This window comes from Lynx canadensis, chromosome A2 (genome assembly GCF_007474595.2).
Source record: "Lynx canadensis isolate LIC74 chromosome A2, mLynCan4.pri.v2, whole genome shotgun sequence".
In the NCBI taxonomy this organism is placed as follows: domain Eukaryota; kingdom Metazoa; phylum Chordata; class Mammalia; order Carnivora; family Felidae; genus Lynx; species Lynx canadensis.
The window spans coordinates 154201785-154223713 of NC_044304.2; the positions used below are offsets into that span (position 1 = coordinate 154201785).

A 21929-nucleotide genomic window follows, 5' to 3' on the forward strand; every position below is an offset into this window, starting at 1 on the left:
ATCTCGCGGTCCGTGAGTTCGAGCCCCGCGTCAGGCTCTGGGCTGATGGCTCAGAGCCTGGAGCCTGTTTCCGATTCTGTGTCTCCCTCTCTCTCTGCCCCTCCCCTGTTCATGCTCTGTCTCTCTCTGTCCCAAAAATAAATAAAAAACGTTGAAAAAAAAATTAAAAAAAAAAAATTGTTGATGCCTTTGCTCTTGGCCCCATCCCTCCCTCACCCATCTCCCTTCCATTCACTTTGGGAAGGGCTATGGACTGCATTATGGAACAGGGAGCCAGGTCTCAATGAAAACAATGCTTGTTGATTGGCTTAACTGACCAACTGGACCAGAGCATTTATAGCTGTGAATAATTTATTCATACATTCAAGGTAGGAAAGGGTGTGCTCTCCCAGCTAGTCCCCAGACAGGGGGTCCCCCACGGCCATGAGTGTCATGGTTCATGTTGACAGCATATAGGATGTAAATTCATCACTCGTGGGAAAGTGATCATTTAAAACAGTTGTACATTTGATGTCCTTCAGCCTTTACGCTCAGAACTAGTCTGTTTTACTGAATGAGCTGAACATTCTAAATCATCATTCTGACTGACAGAAAATCAGAGCCGTCCACCAGGAAGTGTCGTTATCTGTTGGACTGGACAGAACAGTGAGTAAGCATCTATTACATAACAGGTGTATTAGCAATGGGAATGGATCAATGGAAAAGGAATCTATAAATGTACTGATGAAACTGGTGATATTTTTCCAATTTTTCAAGTGAGTGCTTGTTATTTAAGGACACAGACCCTAATTTCTCAGCATTTTTGAGTCACTCACATTTTTTTTTTTGATTGACCACGTAGGCTGTTATCTTAGGGTTCCTAACTTACCACCCATCTGCAGAACGTAGCTCCAGCCTCACAGAGGCTCTAGAATTGTTATTTGATGCTTCACTAGTATGATTTGTTTATATAACTGAATCTTTTTGTTTTCTAAGAAGATTCAACAGTTCCATTAAGCAACAGCAAAAGCAGTAGTCATTGCTTCAGAACAGACTTCAATGTTAGCAAGATTTATATTTCACAAATAAATATTTAAAAGCAAATCATAACAGAGTGAAAACCAACTATCACACATACCCAAACTACGCCAGCTAGTCTGGGCCCGTGTCTCATAAGAATTAAATGTTTATAAAACCTGTGTCAATTTTACTCCGTCCCCCAAGGAAAGCTTGGTGTCTTTAAGATTCTGTCTATACACATATATCAGTCTGAAAAGCAAAATCAAAAGACTGAGGTCACATGAATTTAAATTGAATGATCTCAGCCTTTTGGTTTTAATTTCTGAATTTAATTTGAATTCGCGTAAGTAGAATTTGAAAGAACTTATTTTTGACTGGATTCAACCTGAAAATACTGACATTTCTTAAAAATCTCCTTTTACAGGGAAACATCATTTCTTGCCTCTAATGGGTACAAATCTGTGTATACCCTGCACACACAGCCATTCTTTGTTACAGTGGATAATGGGTCACATCTGAGGTGAATAGATGTCTCCCAAGAGTCTAAGATTCACGAGCCGAGGTGTGGTGTGGGTGACAGGGATAAAGCTGTTCTCAGTAGATGTTTCAAAAAAAGAGCTGTGCCTTTCAATTAGTCTGAAAGCCAAATTATCCCCACTGGAGAAGGACAGAAAGGCATGAACAGACTCTTCCCACGTCTTTGAAAACATCAACATCTTTGGAGAACTGACTGTTCATTCTTGACAATTCTGGACTAGAGATGATTCCATGGCACGACTGGGGCTCTTGAACAGGGAAGCCAGGGACCTAATTCTGTAAGAAAAACCTAGACATGGTCTACAGAGTCAATACCCAACTGTCAAGGCAACAAACGAAGGAAAAGAAGAAAAAAGAAAAGGACTTTTTCACTCAGACAAGAACCACAGGAGTAATTAACCTGAAAGATGGAAAGAGCAAATGACCTTTGGTGAGGAATCTTTTCTGAACATTTCAAGCAGGATTTGACTGCTTTATGATACTTCAGATGGCACAGAAGATACTCTACTGTGAATGAGAAATACCCCCTTTAAAATGAGCAAAGCCTTAAATTAGTCCACACGACAGTGTCTCTGGCCAGGTGGAATATTTCAACCCTGCACTTCCTGGCCTGTACCCTTTAGAGCAATTGCATTTCATAAATTTCGGGAACGTGCCTGGAGCAGATGGTTGAGACACGGGAACAGTCATAAATCTGGGGCTCAATGGCTTCTAGCTCCCAAATTCAAGGTGCTCAAGTGCTGATCTTGGCACAACTGGAAGTCATGCCACAGAGTAGTCTTCCATAGGTGGAAAGTCGGTATCTTATATTTATTTCTTGTTGCTATCCTTGAAAAGCAGCAGCATATAGGAATGTTAGAAGAACTTCCCTTTTTCAGTGCACCATAAAAAGCTAGATGGAAGCTCTTTCCAAGGCAATGATAATTAGGTTGAAATGTTCTACATTTTGTGGCCAATGCCGAATTCCTCCTGAGCAAATATACGTGAGCACAGGGAGATGATATTGACGGTACATCTTTGGGAAGAAACTGAGATGGAGTGAGGGCGTCTGGGTGGCTCAGACGGTTAAGTGTCCAATTTCAGCTCCGGTCATGAACTCATGGTCTGTGGGTTCGAGCCCCGCGTCGGGCTCTGTGCTGACAGCTTGGAGCCTGAAGCCTGCCTCAGATTCTGTGTCTCACTCTCTCTCTCTCTGCCCCTCCCCTGCTCATGCTGTCTCCCTCTGTCTCTCTAAATAAATAAATAAATGAATGAATATTTAAAAAATTAAAAAAAAAGAAACTGAGATGGAGTGAACGAAAACCTTCTATGAATAGTTATCTTCTGAGCAGTTTGCTTGCAGCCCAAATCAAAAGTTTTTCCAGAACTTTCCCCCATTTACAAAAGTAATATATGTTCATTCTAGATTTTTGGAAGTTCAGACAAACATATGGAAGAAAATTCCCTTTGCTTTTCCCACGTGTATATGCAAAAACACATCCTTTGCCCTGTATTACATTTTGTGGATTAGGCCTAAATAAAGATAGTACTCTTCTTAGAGATTGGTTTTGAAATGAATAGGAGGGACATGAAAGAAGGAGTGGAGGTAGACCATACCACCTCACTACATTCTCAACCCCATTTTGGGGGGGAAAGAATGGAGAGCCCCTGTATTCCTACATGGATTAACATGGCATAGGATAAGCTTCCCGTGACATATGCATAATTACTACCTCATTCAAAGTACTTTGAATGTCTGCAAACGTTTGCTGGGTCACTTGGTTAATCTTCTGAAGAGGCACCCATTCTACTTAAGGACAATGAGTGAAGAAGAACATCTCGAGCAGGGCACGGACCTTTCATATTCAGTCCTTCCAATAAGCGATGTTCCAGAGACCTCCCAGCATTGGGTCAATGACGTCCTTTCAGGAGATGTTGGACTACCCTCGTGGGAGTCATCAGATCATTTCCTTCATGTGTAAGTCATTCCACAGTACCACAGAGCGACTGGCCACACACTGGCCAAGAAAACATGCTTCTGGTCAAGGGGCTGAGGGAAATGTATTGCCCACTAGACTGCTCATGGCTTCCTGAAAAGTGTTTGAGATGAAAGGATAAGTCTAGGGTTCCTTGGGTTTGTCCAAGCACTTAGTTATTTATACCCTGCTTCTTTTGAATAAAAACACCCATCACAGACTTGTGGACTATGGCCACCCAAACTGTTCTCAGACCTTGGATTGGGTCCCTGAATCTCATATAAACATTTTTCTTTGGTTATGTAATTGAAGCTGCCTGATCGTGTGTCAGGAACCCTAGAGCGCAAGGACTGTGGGTTTGCTAGATCTTCTTTGTAACCGTGTTAAATGTTCATGAATCCTAGGATCAATAATAACAGATAGAACATACACCTTTTCCTGCCAACAGCAGGTATAAATCAGAGTTGTGATATCGGGGACCCACTCTCCAAGCCAGCCAGGATAAATGAGGCAGAGGCAAAACGAGAGCTCCCTAGGTCCTACCTTCTGTCCACTCTGCACAAGCGATGTGTCTGCCCCCAGTCTGTTGGTGTGGATCTGGCTGTCATCTCTCTGTCTGGCCCCCCCTGGATGGGTGTTCTTTTTGGACACACACTTTGGTCATGTGGCTTTGACCAAAGCCTTCCTCCAGCACCACCTTTGCTCCATCTCTCCTGGGTCAGGCACCACAACATTGGGATGGCATCATCCCTTCACTACAGAGAGGTCATCTAAACAGGAGGAAAGAGCCTCTAACTCCATATCTCTAGCTAGAGTATGAAGAGTAGGCTTCCCTTTGACCCTCTGCTGTCTTCCCCATTGACTCAGCCCCTAGCCCAGGCAATTGGCTTGTTCTTCATGAAGGTTGGAATTCTAGGGCCTATGGTTCCAACCTTTGCTTTCTCCCCCAGATTGCTGGGAAGGTTAGTAGCGTGGTTATGTTTCAAATTCAGAAATCTGGAGTCTGGACTGCTCCCAACATGATGGCAGAGCTGTATGATTAAAAAAAAAAAAAATGTTGGGCAAGGAGTTCAGCAGCCGGAGTGCCAGTATTGTCTTTGCCAAATTTCACTGAACCTGACCAACACTGAGTGTAACTGCTTGGTCAAGTGGGCACTCGACGACCCTGCCTAAATCACAGGGTGATTGTCACTATCAGGTGAAAGACCAGATGTGGGAGTGGCAAGGGGAAATACAGCCTTGGGGAAACCTGACACAGGTTCTGAAGCCTGACAACAAGAGGACGTGAGCTCCCCAGAACTGGAGGAATTCAAGCAGAGACCAGTCGACTAGGTGCCCAGGATAATGAAGGCGAAAGACTAGACTAAGTGCCTATAGTCTTTCATTGGTTTCCAAAGATTGTGATTTTCCTGACTTTTCCAAAGAGGGTGATTCTTGGCACTGACCTAGAGTCCTCATATAGACTGCATCCTGTGGTCTTGATTGGAGTCTGGTACCCTGGGTCGCTGAGTCCCAGCTCCCTGAGCACAGGGCACTTCTCTTATCCATCTTCTTCTCCTAGCCCCTGTTCCTGAACTCCTGGCGGACGTTCCAGAGCGTTTCCTAAATGGGTGATGGCTCCTCTGATCTCAGTTACGAGCCTACCTCCTGTCTCAGATCCAAACCGGCTGGACCAAGTTACAAAACTTTTCGGGAAAGGAGAGGCATCCCCATGATACTGACAATGGACGCAGTTTGAATCACAATTTTACCGTCCAGGTGTTTCCATGTAAGAGAATGCAGATTCAAGGCATTCACATTTGGACTGTGAGTTAGAGTTGAGAACTCTGGCCTTGCTGTTCCAAGCCTGTGGGAGTCACATAGGGGAGCAGGACAGATGGAAAGACAGACAGGAGACAGCCAGCCAGCCAGAGAGACAGAGAGGTGTCCAGCAAAGCAGCCAGTGACAGTGGAGCCCCCAGGTAGCTCCCAGGCCTTACCTTGGCAATTTCCCTGGTTTCTAGGTAGCCTGACGAACCAGACAGAAAAATATGGCCACTTCCATGAGGGGGTTGCCTCTTTGGAGACGCATTCTTCCAACCTGTAGCTCGTTTGACAAAGGAAATGCAGGGAATAACACACCCCAAACTGATTTTGTCGGTAAACATCACCCAACTGTTTTCTTATTAATTTACCTTGGCAGTGTCTCTCCATTATATAATTATGTGGGTTTTTCAGACCCATATTTACTTCTATCCCACACACACCTTATGTTACCTCTTCTTTCTACTACCATATTGAGAGAAAGGACACACTTTTTTTAGTTCCTGCAGAACCTCAAATAACCTTGGTGGCAGATAAGGCAGACATCTACTCCAAAGCACTGGGTGGCTGCAGAGGGCAGGGGTGGGACCCGGGTTGGGGTAGGAGGAGCTCATGACAGGGGACGGGGCGGGGGGTGGGGGTGGCAGGGGAACCGGTAGCTCCTTTTCAGCAGGTGAGCAGTAAACAGGCATGTCCGGCCCACAGGAAATTCTGGAATCTCTAAAAGATATCTAGAAGAGCTAGAAAAAGCAAAGTGGCAGGTACTTATTATGAAAGAAGCAGAATTTTGACACAGGTCACCTTGCTTGTTAGGGAGGACTGGACAGTTCGGGCCAGCCTGGTACTCCTGTCAGGGAAAGAGGGGAAGTTGAAGCCTCTCCTGGGGGAAAAGGGGAGTACTAGAGATGAAATGGGGGAAATTCATCAATAGGAACCAAACAATTTGCCAATATCCTGCAGCTCAAATACAGCCGCGTCTTCAGACCTGAGCTGCCCCCAGAGGTGCTATCTTTGAATCTAACGTGTGGGTGGAAGAAAGATGTCCAGGAGATGCTCTCCTACCTGGATTCTGATTCATTTGGTTTGGGTAGGGCTCTAAGAGTGGTCCCGGACCAGCAGTAACAGTGTCACCAGTGAATTTGGTAGAAATGGAAGTTCTCAGGCTCCAGCCCAGATCTACGCAATCAGACCCCCAGCGACCTGTGTTTTAGCAAGCCCTCCCTGTGTGTCTGACACACGCTAACATTCGAGAACCACCGCACTGGAGATGTATGAGACTCGAGATGCTCTTTTCCTTAAACCATTTCTCTCAGAAATACCGTCCCTGCCTCCTGCAGCCAGGCTTGGAATGCTGGGGTCCCACCCCACCGTGGAGCAGGGCGGGCACGGACTGGCTGCCTCAGGGGCCTATTCACCTGGGAGCTTTGCAGGCAAGACAGTTTGGTGGCAGGTAGAAGTCAAGTGTCCTGGGAAAGACAGGCCTTCTAATTTGCACAAGGTCAGGGTTTAGTCCAACAGTGAAGCTCCTTGCTTGGTTCTGGGCTCTCCCCGTCCTTCCCAATCAATCACCCAATCCTCTAGTGGATCTCCCTGCAGAACTTACCTGAATCCATCTGGGCGTCTCCCGTCCGCCACCCCCACCCACCGTCTGGTGCCTCAGCCCTACACCTTAGGTTGCTACAGTGACCCCCCGCGGGCCTCCCTTGCTGCCCCCCAGCCCCATCACCCATCCTTCTCGACACCGTTTGGTACCTGTCCGTCCCTCCCCATTCCACTCCCCTTTCACTCATGCACACACGTGCCGCCTGCCTGCACACGCACGTGCACATGCGTGCGGCACAAGAGCCTGCCAGCTACTTTATCGTGTGTGGGGTAAAGTCCACACTCCTCAGCCTGGTATCCACAGGCCTCCCCTGCTGGCCCCTCCCTACCGCCAACCTTATCTTTCACGAACCTTCATAAACCTTCCTCTCCGGCCAAACTGGTCTACTGGTAAAAACCCTGATAAGATAAGGAGGTAAAATTAGAGCCAGTGAACCCAGAACAGGCACAGGCAGCCACAAGGGTGTCGGGCTGGGATGGCTTCAGACGCGTCAAATGCTCAGGAGTCTGAATGGGTGTTCTCGGGCCCTCGAGTTAGACCATACCATGCTGAGATCCCATGGAGAATGGTACTAAGGGTTCAAGCCCTCCGTGGTGCACAGGTCCCTACCTCGGGATTTTGTTTGCTGTGTCCCTCGCACAAGGTCTGGCTTGAGCAGTGACTTTGCGGTTATTTCGATAAACTGATATGTTTTTTAGAAAAATAGCCGAGTGCCGCGATTATGGGGACCCACCTCCATTTATTTCAGGTGCTCTTGCAGAAAGCTTACCGTTTACCTTCATAGCCCAAAGAACACTGTTGCCATCTGGTGGCTGCTACCTGAAACACAGGCGGGCGTTCATTCGCTCCAACATTTCGTGAACACCTACTGAGTGACAGGCAGGCTTCCTCCTTGCCACTGGAGATACACTGTTGAATCAGGTCCACCCTCTGTTCTGGAAAGGCTTCCACCTAGAGTATAGATATGCAGTCAGGCAACTTCAATGGAGAAAGCCTGGGATGGTATGGCAGGACATAAAAACGCAACTCATCATCACGGGTAGTCCTGGAAGGCTTCCTTGAGGAGGTGACATCCATTCTGCATTTTGGAAAGGCACAGGAAGGAGCCTGGCCTGTTAGGGGAGGGTGAGAATATAGAATGACACAAGGCCTGTCATAAGTCAGGTGGCACAGGTAAAAGGCAGGCAGGGACCTCAGTACACAGACCAGTACGAGGGGGAGGGAGCTGGGACCAGTAAAGGCAGGGCTTGATGGAATGCTCAAGGTACCAAAGTTGACTTCTATTGGCAGAGCAAATACTTCTGATTCTCATAGCCCAGTGGGGTGGGGGGAGTTGATTCAAGCAGCACCACATTCTAAGAGGATCTAGTTAAGTGGACCAGTCTAGTCTGGTTGGGTCCGGATGAGCATCATACAAGGCTCCAATGGCCCCAGGGAGCTGTGGGCAAGCTCCCGGCCACCACCTAGAGCAGAACCCCAGCTAGCAGCCGGTGCTACGGAAAATGGGCTCAGCTGGGGAGAGAGCAGGGAAAACGGTCAGATAGCAGCACCCTATTACCTTAGAGGCTGGTTGCTCTTTATCCCTGATCCTGAACTGACTACTGGGCTTAGGCTTTTGGGGGGCCTCAATAGCTCCACCTTCTACCCTGTTCTAGTAGCTGGCTTCCTAGGCAGGAATCATTGGACGGAGAACATACCCAAGATGGGACCTCCCTGTGGCAGGAATGCCGTGTGTTTGCCAAACTTCCTTTCTTTTTTTCCTGGGCCCACTCCACCTCCAGCCTCTTCTGCGGGTAGGTGTGGCCGTGTCTGAATTCTGGCCAAGGATATGAAGGTGGGAGTGTTTACGCCACTCCCAGGCCCCACCTGTAAAAGCCTTCTGCTCACCTTTTCTTCTTTGCTTTTCCCCTGAGCCAGTTGGCTGCAGATGATCCAGCAGGGGCATCTCAGGGGTAGTGGATGGCGGAGCCACAAAATTGAAGGAGGCTGAGTCCACCAAATCCACTGCGTGGAAGGCTGCCCACGGAACGCCTGCACTTGGACTGTTGGGTGAATGAGAAATAGAATTCTGTAGCGTTAAGCCCTCGAGATGTGGGGGCCCCTTGTTACAACACCTTTCCTATCCATTCTCTTTCCATTCCCGCCCCCACCAGGACGCAATCCTTATTTCTATGTTGCCGTTCTGGGGCCTGGGATTCTACCTCCCGCTCATGTATACACTTCCTTGAAGACAGCTGCTGCCAAAACTTCTGATTATCTTCTGCTTGGGGATCCCCATTATTAGGCCCCATGCATATGTCACAGTGCCCTCTCTACTCTGTGTAGGGACTTCATCGTGCTGACTTGACTGGAATACCATCGCACTGTGCTGTCACACTCTGGATTATGAATTCTGCTTTCTGGGCATGCAGTCTGTCTTCACAATGCCTGTTCCCTCTCCACTGATAGGAGGTGAAAAATGGCTGTTCTGGGCACTAGCTTGCCTGAAAACTCCAAGACTTGCCTTAAGGCAGTCAAGCCATCTGCTGACTCTCCACGTTCACAAGCAGAACCATGCCTAATCATCAACATGGAGCCACACTCAGCCACGCGGAGTGCCAGGAGAGATCGGATGACAATTTAGAAAGTGCTAACATCTGACAAGCTGAGATCATGGGCGACACAAATTGATAGAGAAGCTGAGATGTGAAGGAGGTAGGATGGGCCATGTCTGATTAGCAATATCAAGAGCAGCCCTAGAGTCAAGTGCGTCTCCCGCCTTCTGACGAAACACACAGTCAAGGTCTGTACGGTAGCACTGCCTCGGTGCCCCCACTGTGACTGGGGCACCTGGGCGATGGTGACATGTGGCTGTTAGACTGTCATCTGACGAGCTCCACGCTCATTTTAATGATGAAGCCACATGGGATAGAGTTGGCCCAAATAGCATTATGTCACTTCCCTGCTTGAAGCCTTTTCTTCAATGGCTTCCCTTTCCTTTTGAAAGGAGATAGTATATTTTTCACAGGGCCCAGCAGATCTTGGGTATTCTGACCGCTAGCCATCCTCTTACGTCATCCAGCCTTACATTTCCCCTTGCTTGATGAATCCCAGTCGTGCTGGTCTATATGTTCTTCAGGCATACACAGCACAGGGCCAGGCACCTAGCACAAACTCGACAGACAAATGCTGATGGGTGAACGAGGGGCAGGGAGGCTCTTAGAAGACTCCCGCAGTCTAGTGAGAGATCACGGAGCGGTGAGTTGGGTGGGTCCCTCTCCAGACACAAGCTCCATGAGGTGGGAAGCCCGGCTTGTTTGCCATACCAGTGCAGTCTCATTTGCCTGATACTGATCAGATGCCGGCACGTTCACTGAGCCAATGAAATGAGGTGGAATGCACGAAAGAATGAACGGATAAAGGGAGTAGTGACCAGAATGAGCGTGACTTCACAGGTGGAAACAATAGGGCTTGGTGATTGACTGGATGTGGGGCTGGGGGACTGGGAGAGAAGGAAGAGTCAAGGATGAGCTCAAGTTTCTGACTTGGGAGCTGAGCGGAAGGTGGTATGATTTACTGACATGGGGAACGTGGCACGAGGTCGACGAGTTTAATGGAGGAAGGAGGAGGCTCTGACAATGAGTCTAGCTTTAGGCATTTCGAGCTGTTAGCATCTGTGGGATATCTATGAGAAGAGAACCACTGGGCAGCTGGATATATTAGCCTGAAATTCTGGAATGAGAATTGGGCTGGAGAGAATAGATTTGGGAGTGATCGGCTCACGGATGTTAATTAAAGCCGAGCGAGTATATGAGATGGCAATGTGACGGGCGGTGCGGTCGCACAATGATATATAAAATATGGTCCCTGCCCTCACAACCAATACAACGTCAAGATGTGACATAGAACCCATCCGTGTCTCCATAGCAACCTCGAAGAGAGGAGAGAGTTCTGTCCTTATTGTGGGAGGGGAAACACAAACAGATGGCTGCTGTCCCCACGTCTCCTGATGCGGGAGGTGTTCTCACTTCACGTGGGTCCCCCATTAGTGACGCTTGGAAATTCTACTCTAGCCAGTGCAAATCTGCGTCTTCTCCCACGTCTCAACCGTGGGGCCAAAGAGATGACAGAGAAGGCTGAATCAGCCCTTTCCAAACCTCCTTTTCTCTGGTTCTGCCTCTCCACACCCACCGCTCCGCCAAAACCATTCTGGGGGTGGCCGTAATGACCCGAGCGCCAAATCCAAAGATGCCTCGGTAACCACCTCACTTGACCTTTCTGTAACATTCACACCATGGCCATTTCCTGCTCCTTACAGCCGTTCTCCTGTGGCTTTGGCGAAAACAATCCCAGACCGCACGCGCACGTGCTTACTATGTGTCAAGAGCTCTGCTGAGCAGCAAGGTGCTGAGCACAACAACCTTGTGAAGGGTGTACTGTTACCCCCACTTCACAGATGACAAACTGAGGTCTCAGAGAGGTTAAATAACTTTTCAAGCTAGAGAGCCAAAGAACCCAGGTCATCTGAAAACAAAAAGCTACATCCTTAAGCACTGAAATAGGGTTCCTCTGCTGGTTTTCCTGCTCTCTCGGACCATTCCTTCCCCCTCAATCCCTTTCCAGGCACACCATCCCTTTGCACTCCATCACCCACCCCACCACCTCCCATGCCCACCCTTCTCCCAAAGCTGCTGTTTTTGATATTCTTTCCATGGTCCGCTCTTTAACACTCTCTCTTCCCTGTAGCCAATGTATCCTTATGGCTTCACCCCATCCATGTACAGATGGCGCTCAAAACTCAAATGACTTCCCTGCTTCAGATTTCTCTCCAGGCCTTGCTTCCTCCTAAGCATCTTTACCTGTGTGGCCACCAGGGGCTTAGTGTGCCCACCAGGGAGGCGGCAGTAATTCCCCTACACTTGTTCCTCCTCCCCTGTGTGATTGGCACACACGGGCTCAATCAATGGGGCCAGAAATTGGGGCGTTATCCTGGACAACCCCTTCTTCACTCATTTCCAGTTCTACAGCTTAATTCAGGCCATTGTCTCTTACCTAGATGGCCAGCAGCCTCTTCGCTGGCCTCCCACCTTGGGTGTGACCCATCCAATCTGCCTCCTGAGGGATATTCCTAAAAGCAAATCTAATCATGTTACTGCTCAATTTAGGCCTTCATCTGGTTTCCCATGGATCCTGGAAAGGTGTGTAAACTTTTTGGCATGGAAATGCCTTGCATGACCTGGTCTCTGAGTATCTGTCTGTTCTCCCTCCTTACTGCCAGCCCCTGATGCCTGGGAGCAAGGATGAGCTGTGCTCCCTCTGCTAAGCACATCTGTCCTATTCTCATCTGCTCAGTGAAGTCGTCTGTCCAGTCTAAGCTCATGAGTCATCTGTTCAAACCTTTTACCAATCTCCTCCCTCCCATTTTTGTCCCCTTGTTCCTGTACCTATTTGTGTCATAGTACCTACAACACCAGGGCACTTAAGTATTTACGTGTGTGCTTCCCTATCCTGGGAACAGAGTGCCTTGGTGGCAAGACCTAGGTCTTACACACTGGGATTCTATTCCTGGTGCCTCATGCCTAGCAATTGTTCAATAAATGTTTGTTGACTAAAGGAATGGACGAGCCCTCCTAATCTGACCTCCTGTTCTCAGAAAATGGATGAGAATCTCTAAGATACTGGATGCTGTTGAGGAGATTGTTGTTTGCCCCCTCCACAAGGGGCCCTAGAATCATCTGCAAGGAGATAAAGCAGCCCACAGGCACACACCATCCCTCCGTCTTCCTTAACTGTAGCAACTCTAGACCCCAGGGGGGCAAACATAAAGATAAACTATATCACAACCATGGGCTGGCTTGGTGAACGATGCATTTTTAAGCCAAGATGTGACTTTAGATTTAGTGGAAAAAACACAGGGTTTAAAGCCAGAAGATTGGGGCTTGAGCCTGGCCGCTAGAATTTATTAACGTATGATTTTAGTCATGTAATATGTCTGAACTCTAGTTGCTTCCTCTCAGAGCCCAGGAATGAAAGGTCCTGCTCACCTACTCCTCAAGGCTGCTCTAGACTGAAATGAGGTTATATGTAAATGTTCTCTGAACTTCTGTGGTGCTGGGTGAGCCCCACTGTCCTTTTCCTAGGGGTCCTGCTTGGAAGGGAGAACGTGCCCCATGCCTCAAACATCCCAGAGACATCAGGCTTAGGGCAGGCCAGCTGGGAACCTTCAGCAGAGAAGGCAACCACCACTTAGACATCTGCAGAGGCAGTTTTTAAACACAGAGAACATGGAGGAAATACCACAGAATTTATGGAGTGAAAGCTTTAAAAAGAAACACAAGACTTAAGTCAAAACAGTTGACTCAACTCTGGGGAAGATGTCTGCCTGGACGGAGGAGGAAAAAAAGGATCGACTTGGGGTGGGTTGAGACAGAAGAGAAAAGCTCTGTGGGGTGTCCCACCAGGTGGGGCAAGTGGGCACTTCAACACACAGCTCGAGGCAGGGAGAATGGAAACCACCTCAAGGGAGGTAAGCGGTTACCAGCATTTTTGAAAGGCACATCTTTGCACGCAATGCTTCCATTTCTAAGAATGTCGCTTCAGATAGCCTTCCCCAAGGCCATAGCGATATGTACAAGGATGTTCCTGGTGGTCTCATTTGTAGTTGGGAAAGCTTGGAAACAACACAAATGTCAATCAGTGAAGGACAGGCTGAATGAATCACAACACGTCTGTACAGCAGAGCCAGTGACGTATCTCTCTAGGTATGATGTAGAAGGATATACGCATGATACCAAGTGCAGAATAGCATGGGTATGATGATCTTGTTTTTATAAGAACTGAGGACATACCTATGTTTGTATATGCATAGAAAAAAGGATGTGGGAAGACACACACTAATTTGTTAACAGAGTTTGTCTCTCGGAGTTGGAATTATAGAAGATTTTTTATACAGGTCTATAAAGTTGATTGTTTTTAATAGACATACCATTAAAAAGAAAATATTCAGAAAGTAAAGGCCTGATGTTTAATTATGGTAAGCATGATGGCGACAGTCTGTCCTTCATCGCAGAAAACCCCCAATGTGTCCTTGCTTTACGTCACAGATTCCAAAATTGTGATACATTCTTAATTATGTTATTCTCTGATAAAAATGCTTATTATCTCTCATATCTGACCCTTCCACTTTGTTTTGGTTTATTTACTATCCACAATTCACTGAGTGTTATCTCTGCTTTGAGGCTAGTGTGGAAAGGGTACAATGATCTCTCCACAGCGTTTACAGCTCCCCCAAATCACATAGAAAGGGCTCCAAAGATATTAGTCAGAGGAATGAATGAGTAAACTCAGTCACTTGGGGAAAAGAACAACCCCTCAAGAAGGTCAGACACCTCTGAACCGGCCACCTCTGAACATGCAAAGGTTCTCTGTGAACAGGGCAGGACCTGTTCCAGGTGCATGGGCAACATGTCTGTGGGGGGACACGAGGAGTATATTCTAGATGAAGAGCCCGAAAAGAGAGACGGGAGACCCAGGTTCTATCACTAGGCAGCAATGGGACTTTGTACCAGTCACTTTTTCTTTCTGGGTTTTTATTTCCTCCTCCGTAAATAAGCGTTAGATTTGGCCAACATCTCTCAAAGCACGCTCCTAAGAACACTACATCTGGGATGTGTTAATAAATGCCCCTTAACAAGAATTCTGTGGTCAAATACACTTGGGAAATGCTGCTCTCTGCATGCTAGTCTTGGAGCTCCACAATGCACATTAGCGAGTTCAAGTCTCTGAGAGGTCTTTCAGGAAATAAACTTACTTTATCAATGCTGACACCAGTATTTTCTCACATTTATTTCACCTTGGAATCTTAACATTTTTTTCATGAGCATCTCGCTGATACATACACTGGTCTTAGTAATACCTGAGGTCTTTCCAGCTCTCAGAATCCATGGCCATAATGACTTGTTTCCTTCACACCAGCTTGTTCTGCCCTGACACCCCATACCGTGGCCACTGTGGCCGAAAGCATCATATCTCAGATGGCCCTCGATGAAGCATACCTCTGCTTTGTGAGTGGGAATATAGAGATCCCTTAACTGTGCATCAAGGTCCTGATCAAATGGGACAAAGGAGATGTAGAATATGGAGAGGGGAAGAAACATCCAAAAGGGCTGGGCTGAAGCATGGGACACTTGGGTGCAGCTGTTGCGGGCACCTAAGTAGGAATGAAAAACCGGGAGGCAGGGCAAATGGTCAGAGACAAGGGAAGTATTTGGAAGGTACTTGGTCCTTGTGTGGTTTGCTAGCTATTTGTGGCTGTGGCTCATCTGGATTTAAATCCCATTTGTATATCGATGCCTTCCATGTTTGAATACAATCTTTTGATTAAGAGAATGGACTTGGGAGTCGTATGTCCCGTGCCTTAGTTTCTTTTATAAAATAGGGTTGATAAAAAGCTTTGCCTCATAGTGTTATTTATGAAGATGAAATAAGTTAACGCATATGAATGCTCTTAGAATAGTAACTGGCCCATAGTAAGTCCTACATAAATGGCATTGTTGTCATTCATTACTGTTAGTTGTATTTTCAGCCAAGATTCCTCTCTGACTTGACAACTCCACTCAGATGTGTCCCAGGCATCTCAGACTAAACAGGAGCCAAATTAAACTCTTGATTTTTCCCACCAATACCCCAACTTCCCCATCTCAGGAAATGTCACCTCTACACATACACTCACAGCTCAAGTCAGGAGCCCAGGAATCAGACTTGTCTCCCCCTTCCCTTTCACATCCCATCCACCGGGAAGTTCTGCAGTCGACTGCTAAATATATTTCAAGTTCATCTACGTACTTCTTTCTACTTGCATCCCTGCTCTGGTCCAAGCAGGCTCATCTCAGGATAAATGACTAGTCTTCTAAGCGGTCTCCCTGCTCTTCCTCTTGCTCTTCTCCAACACATTCTCCCCGTGCAGCCAGAATGCTTTTAACAAACATAAATATGAACATATTAAAACCCTAAGTGGCCCATAAAACGAAGCCCACGCTTCTCACCGTGGCTTTGTGCTGTCTAGCTTCTGTTGACCATCTCCCTGTCTTCCCAGCTGCCTCCCTGAGTTGGCCCGCTCTACTCCAGCAGGATTAGCCTCTTTCCAGTTCCCACACACGGGAATTCCTTCCCACCTTACAGCCCTTATCTGTGTCACCATTTTTGCCCAGAAGGCTTTGCCCATGGCTCTTTATGTGATGGGCTCCCCTTCAACTGAGAATCTCAGCTCCAAACTTTCTTTTCTAGATAGATTTCCCCTATAACCCTCTCTTAGTGGGTCACTCTAGTTGTTCTCAGTCATAGCTGTGTGTTCATGACCTTCAGAGCAATTACTTCTTTGTCTACCTGTCTATTGTCTGTCTCTCCCCAGAGAAATTTTCCCAGAGTCTGGTACTACTTCTGTTTTCCAAACACTGTAAACTCAGCTCAGAGCCTGGTGCCCCACACATACCGAATGGATGGATGAATGTCATGGTGCGTGAATGACTCACTGTCTAATACACCCTCCCCATTACTAAAAGTGTAATATGCTGACTAATAAGCAAAAAATAATTCTGTCTACTTTAGTCAGATAAGCTCAGAACTAGAACAAAGGACCAACGCATGAGCCTGTGGATATGCTTTTAGATGTTGGAAAAATCCTCTGACTCATGATGAGAGTGCTGACACAGGGCAAGATCTCTGTTCCAACAGCCAGTCATCAAGGGCCCCTCGGACCCCAGGAACCAATGAACTTTGTGGGATCGATGTCCTCAATGCAGCCAGTATTCACCATCAGGCTGATACCTGACCCCAACTTTTTCTGGGACATTCAGAGTCTCCTGACCCATATCTTTACTGAATTATGAATTAATTTTTTTGAAGGGGAGTCTTTTTTCGTAGACTACTCAGACTTCTCATCAGAGTAGAAATCTCTGGTTGCAACCACGTAGCTTCTCAGCAAACATGGGACCAGTTCTGCTGCTAATTCCCCGGGGAGTTAACATAAATGTTTATTGACAGTGCAGTCCTCAAGAAAATAAAGTTGCTGATTCACTGCCTTACACTGAAACTCTGTGTTTCTTCCCTCCTCTTCCTTCCTCTTTATAAGGAGACACTCTGACAAACAGCACATTTTGGGGACCCACTTGGTGTGTGTGTTCTTGGTTGCCTGTTCCTTCTTCCGTCTGTACAGTGTGGTCCCTGTAACGGCAGGGGCATCAGCCTCCCTCTTTCCTCTGGAGGACCGCCCCTCTTGGGACTCTGAGGAACAATGGAAGTCTTGGGGTTTCTCAAACTGGAAGTGAATGGCCCCATGGTGACAGTGGCCCTGTCAGTGGTCCTCTTGGCCCTCCTGAAATGGTAAGTGTGGCCAGCAGGTTCCCATGACTGTGACAATGTCAGAAACAGCAGCCCTGGAGCCTTGCTGGAGCCAGGGAGGGGTATGTGGGAGTGTGTTTTTCTTCTTTTCTAATCTAGAGGGAGTTGAGTATTAACACAGCCTCAGAATTAAAAGCAAACAGCCAGGTTAATCTTTCGCTAAAATGCATGAGATCAAGGTGTCAGGAAAGGCTGGTGATTCAGTGACTGAGAGCACTACACATAATTAAGTTTGCAAGAGATGGAAAAAGAAACAAGTTGGAAAGGTTTGGGGAGAAGTATTTCCTCGTACCCATCATATCTTCCACCTCACTTTTCTGAGATCCTCTCCCCCTGTTGGATTTACAGCAGATTCAGCTCTCGGTTCATATGCCATTAAAAACAAAAAGGACATCGGAGCTGTCTGGCATCGTGGACCACTTTGCAGGAGGTCATTCACAGGGATTTCTGCAGGTTTAAGGACAAAGCGGTGGAACTGATTGCGTAGTTTTCTGATATTTGATAGAAGGGAATGGATTCTGATGAACATAGCGTGTGCCATGCCCACAAAGTTTGAGACCCCGAAAGGACCTTGGATTTGAACTGAGAGCAGCTGCCTGTTATCTTGTTAATTCAACAGGAGGCTTTCTGAAGTTTGGCTCTGCCGAAGGCCTGTGTCTGGAGATGCAAGGGCCCACAATATGCTCCATTTATGCATATTCACCCTGCTGGTTAAACTTATTACAGTTACCCACTCAATCCAAAGCACCTGGATTTAGGTGGCTCTGGTTTTTGAGGGGAAAGTGAAAAAATTAATGGAGAACTTGAGTTTGAACAGAATTTCAATTTATGTTTCTGGTGATAATAAAGCCTTCCCTAGATTAATAACTGGGAAAGCACTTTGAAAAGCATCAAGCATTATGCAAATGCGAGGTATTATTCTTTTGGAATTTGCATAGCTGAAAATGGAATTCACGTTTGATGTTCTATGATGATGAAATTACTTCTTGGAAATTGGCTCTGAAACTCCGCTTCAGTCCCAGTGCTGTTTTTGCTTTTTAACTGGTTTAATTATCTTTTGAACTTAGTTCTCAGTGTAGCTTCTCTTCCTTGAAACCAGCCACATGCAAAACCAGGAGCAAATGGTAGCCCTCTTTCCCCTGCTGCACCCCATTTATCCATCTCAACGTGTTTCTGTGCTCAGTGATGCACACGCCTTAGTGCCAACACATAGCAGGTGCTTCATAGATGTCCACTGCCATTGTTCACAACCATTTAGGTAACCTAACAACAGAGGAAAATAAGTCTTCAGTGGTTCAGGCATATTTGAAATTCCTTATTAGTATGATTATGAATATATTTTCCCATCAATAGCTATGCTCTGACTGTGGTTCTCAAAGTGTGTCCCACCAGAATCCTCCAGGTGGTCTCAGCATTAATGTTTAGATTATACACTTTTCTACACATTTCTGTCTTTAGCGTGTGTGTGTGTGTGTGTGTGTGTGTGTGTGTGTGTGTTTTCATTTCTGTATCCTCAACTCCCAAGCTCAGTGTCTGACTTACAGCACGGCCTCGATAAATGTTTGATGAACGAATGAATGAATTGCATACGTTAATGTTGCTCTGGTCATGGAAAAGGGCATGTGTCCTGACTGATAAGCTGCTGTAACTGGATGTTTATAATCAGTGTAGATCAGGGAGTCACGGGCAATAACACCGCACCATTCAGCAAGGCAGCTCTGCATTTGTAATCTATTCCCGGGGCCATATTAATAACCTGGGTCAAAGACACAGAGATTAGATAAAGGCATGAAGCAGAGGTGGTAAATAGGAAGTGAAAGCTGACTTCCACTTGTTATCGCAGAAATATTTGTTGATCTGTTAATGTACGCCAGGCAGAGAGTGGGAGGCTCTGGTACAAGGTCAGGAAACAGGAGGTCTGGACCAGATGCCCAAGGCTGGGGGATACATGGAGGTTCTGGGGTAAGCTTGGTGTCTGGAGGGAATAATGCTGAAGGAGAGCAGGCAGCAGAAGGGAGTGGCTATGGCCATGGCTCTGGAGCTCCTGAGTCCATCCCTTGATCCAGCTCAAGGTAACCATCCTCAGGCTCTCGACCCTCCTCTTCCAGGCAGGGCTCTAGGTAGCCTCTGAGCAACGGACTCCAGCTTGAATGAGGTGGGGTCTCCCTCCTGCTTCAATCTCTTAAGAGGTACTTGTGGGAGAAGAGGGGTGCTCAGGGAAAGCTGAGGTGGAGAGACCTCCCCCACCCCCCACAGCCATCTCGCTCCTAAGAAGAAACTATGGAGGGTGGTGTGTCCTGACCAGACTCCTTTGTCTTTCCTTTGAGAGTTACCTTTGCCATTGGGCCAGGTAAGACTGTCATGGAGAGCCTAAACTCTGAGAATGAGGATTATGAGGATTGCTTCTTGCCTCCTCAACCAGCCTGTGAGTTCTTGCAAGGCAGGGGCGAGGTCTCATATCTCATTGCAATTCCAGAAATTTCTATCCATGGCACAAATGTTCTTCTAGCGTTTGGTTTAAAGGGGGTAAAGTGAAGAAGTACAGCACCCAGGATTTAGGGTTTGGCTCCTGCCTCTTCCAGTGGCCTCATCTCCCTCATCCATCCCCCATATCCTGTTCTGAGAGCGGCCATGTTGCTGCATGAGTCCTTCCTTTGCCCTTGCTAGTCTCCATGCTTGGAATTCCCTTCCTCTCTTTCCTTCAGCACTAAGTTCAGGGGCATCTCCTCATGGAAGCTTCTCCTGTTTGTCCAGGGCACTTACAAGCCCCCACTCAGTGCTGCTTTTATCATCTCTCATCACCTCCCCTCCCCCCAATGCCCAGTATGTAGCACTGGCAGATAATAAATGCTGGCTATGGGTGGCTCAGTTGGTTAACCGTCCGACTCCGGCTCAGGTCATGATCTCACAGTCCGTGAGTCTGAGCCCCGCGTCAGGCTCTGTGCTGACAGCTCAGAGCCTGGAGCCTGCTTTGGATTCTGTGTCTCCCTCTCTCTCTGCCCCTCCCCTGCTCATGCTCTGTCTCTCTCTGTCTCAAAAATAAATAAAAACATTAAAAAATATATTAAAAAAATTTTTTTAACGTTTATTTATTTTTGAGACAGAGAGAGACAGAGCTTGAACAAGGGAGGGGCAGAGAGAGAGGGAGACACAGAATCCGAAACAGGCTCCAGGCTCTGAGCTGTCAGCACAGAGCCTGACGCGGGGCTCGAACTCACGGACCATGAGATCATGACCTGAGCCGAAGTCAGACGCTTAACCGACCAAGCCACCCAGGCGCCCCTAAAAAAATTTTTTTTTAAATAAATGTTGGCTGAAGGCTAATTCCAGCCTCTGATCTCTGCTGGTACTTTTCTTGCCGGTTCTTCTCTGAGCCTTTATAGTTCAGTACAAATCTTAACAGTTTTGCCCATATGAGTCACTCCTTTTCCTGAAAGCCTATTGTGTTTTCAGTTTGTACCAACTTGGTGACTCCTTTTTAAATTGTTGCAGGTGTACTGTTTTTGTATCCCCACCCACCTTGTAGAACAGAGACCATGCCATGTACTTGATAAATACTTCTTAATTGTTAAGTGTACATGTGAATTTGGAAAGAAGACAAAAGAGTTAATTTCATTTAAAAAGAGACCATTATAAAATAGGCATAGTATATTTCAGTAGTTCTCCTCAAAGTGAATTTGACACGATTTTCAACAATACTTATTTAAGTTGACAGATATGTGGCTGAGTAGCATGAACTGGGGTATAAGGAGATCAGGGCCACTCCACTGGGGCTGGAAGACGGAGCAGGCATATAGAATATAGTAGCTAGGAGTACATACAAAGGTGTATGTATGAAGCACATATGAAGCAGCCTGTAGCCTGCTTCAGATTCTGTGTCTCCCTCTCTCTGTGCCCCTCCCCATCCCCGTGCTCTGTTTCTGCCTCTGTCTCTCTCAAAATAAACATTAAAAAAAAAAAAAAAGAGTATCCCAAATATTAATAGTGGTTTTTCTTCATTGGTGGGATTATGGATGATTTTCATTTCTTTTTTTAGTCTTTCTACATCTTCCACATTTCTTTAATGAGTACGAATTACGGAGCAAAAAACTGTTACTTTATGTTATTTTTATGTTTTATTATGTTACTTTATGTTATTAAAGGGAGAAGGAAATTGTTCTTCTCTAGTAGTGAAGAGGAAACCAGTTTTATGCTGTGGGAATGGAGGTTTCGGGGCTATAATCTCACTATTTCCACCAACAGAGTAGAATATACAAGGGGAATTTAGAGTAATGAGGGAGCTTCTTGGCTAATGAGGCAGTGTGAAAGGTAAACTGTAGCAGTTCCATTAAGTAGCTAAAGAGTCAAAGCAGGTAAATACATGAATACCCTGGCAGCTGAGAAGCGCTGTCTTACAGAGATGCAAGCGCTTTTCATGCCAGGCTGCATTTAAGGCTCAGGAGCCCAAGACTCAGAGGAATGAGTCAACTAGTTGTGAAAATAGGAATCAGGGTGTTTTAGAGTTCTGATCAAGTCTCATTCTAAGATAACGTTAAGGTAAAATGTTATTGGTGATTATTAAGACTTAAGACTATAATGAAAATCACTGTACCTGGAAGTTTCTTTCTGATAGAGCTTGCTTTACATATAGGAGGACTAGATTCTAATTCTAAGCC

The 21929-nt window shown here is 46.6% G+C and overlaps 1 protein-coding gene and 1 long non-coding RNA gene across 4 annotated transcripts in view; one reads left to right on the forward strand and one right to left on the reverse strand.

Moving 5' to 3' along the window:
• Positions 1-337: 337 nt before the first annotated feature.
• LOC115509254 lies at positions 338-8815 on the reverse strand. The gene is made up of 4 exons (XR_003967273.1): positions 8785-8815; positions 7667-7848; positions 5471-5571; positions 338-1812 (listed from the first exon to the last, which is right to left on the reverse strand). It is a non-coding gene; the product is annotated as an uncharacterized LOC115509254 (long non-coding RNA).
• Positions 8816-17007: 8192 nt separating this feature from the next.
• TBXAS1 (thromboxane A synthase 1) overlaps positions 17008-21929 on the forward strand; it is a 156017-nt gene continuing 151095 nt past the window's right edge. Inside the window, exon 1 of one of the 3 annotated variants that reach the window (XM_030308556.1) lies at positions 17008-17256. In XM_030308556.1, the coding sequence (XP_030164416.1) occupies positions 17168-17256 (89 nt within the window). In that variant the 5' untranslated portion in view covers positions 17008-17167. The remainder of the gene's footprint in view (positions 17257-21929) is intronic. The other 2 variants (XM_030308558.1, XM_030308557.1) reach the window with 2 other exon arrangements.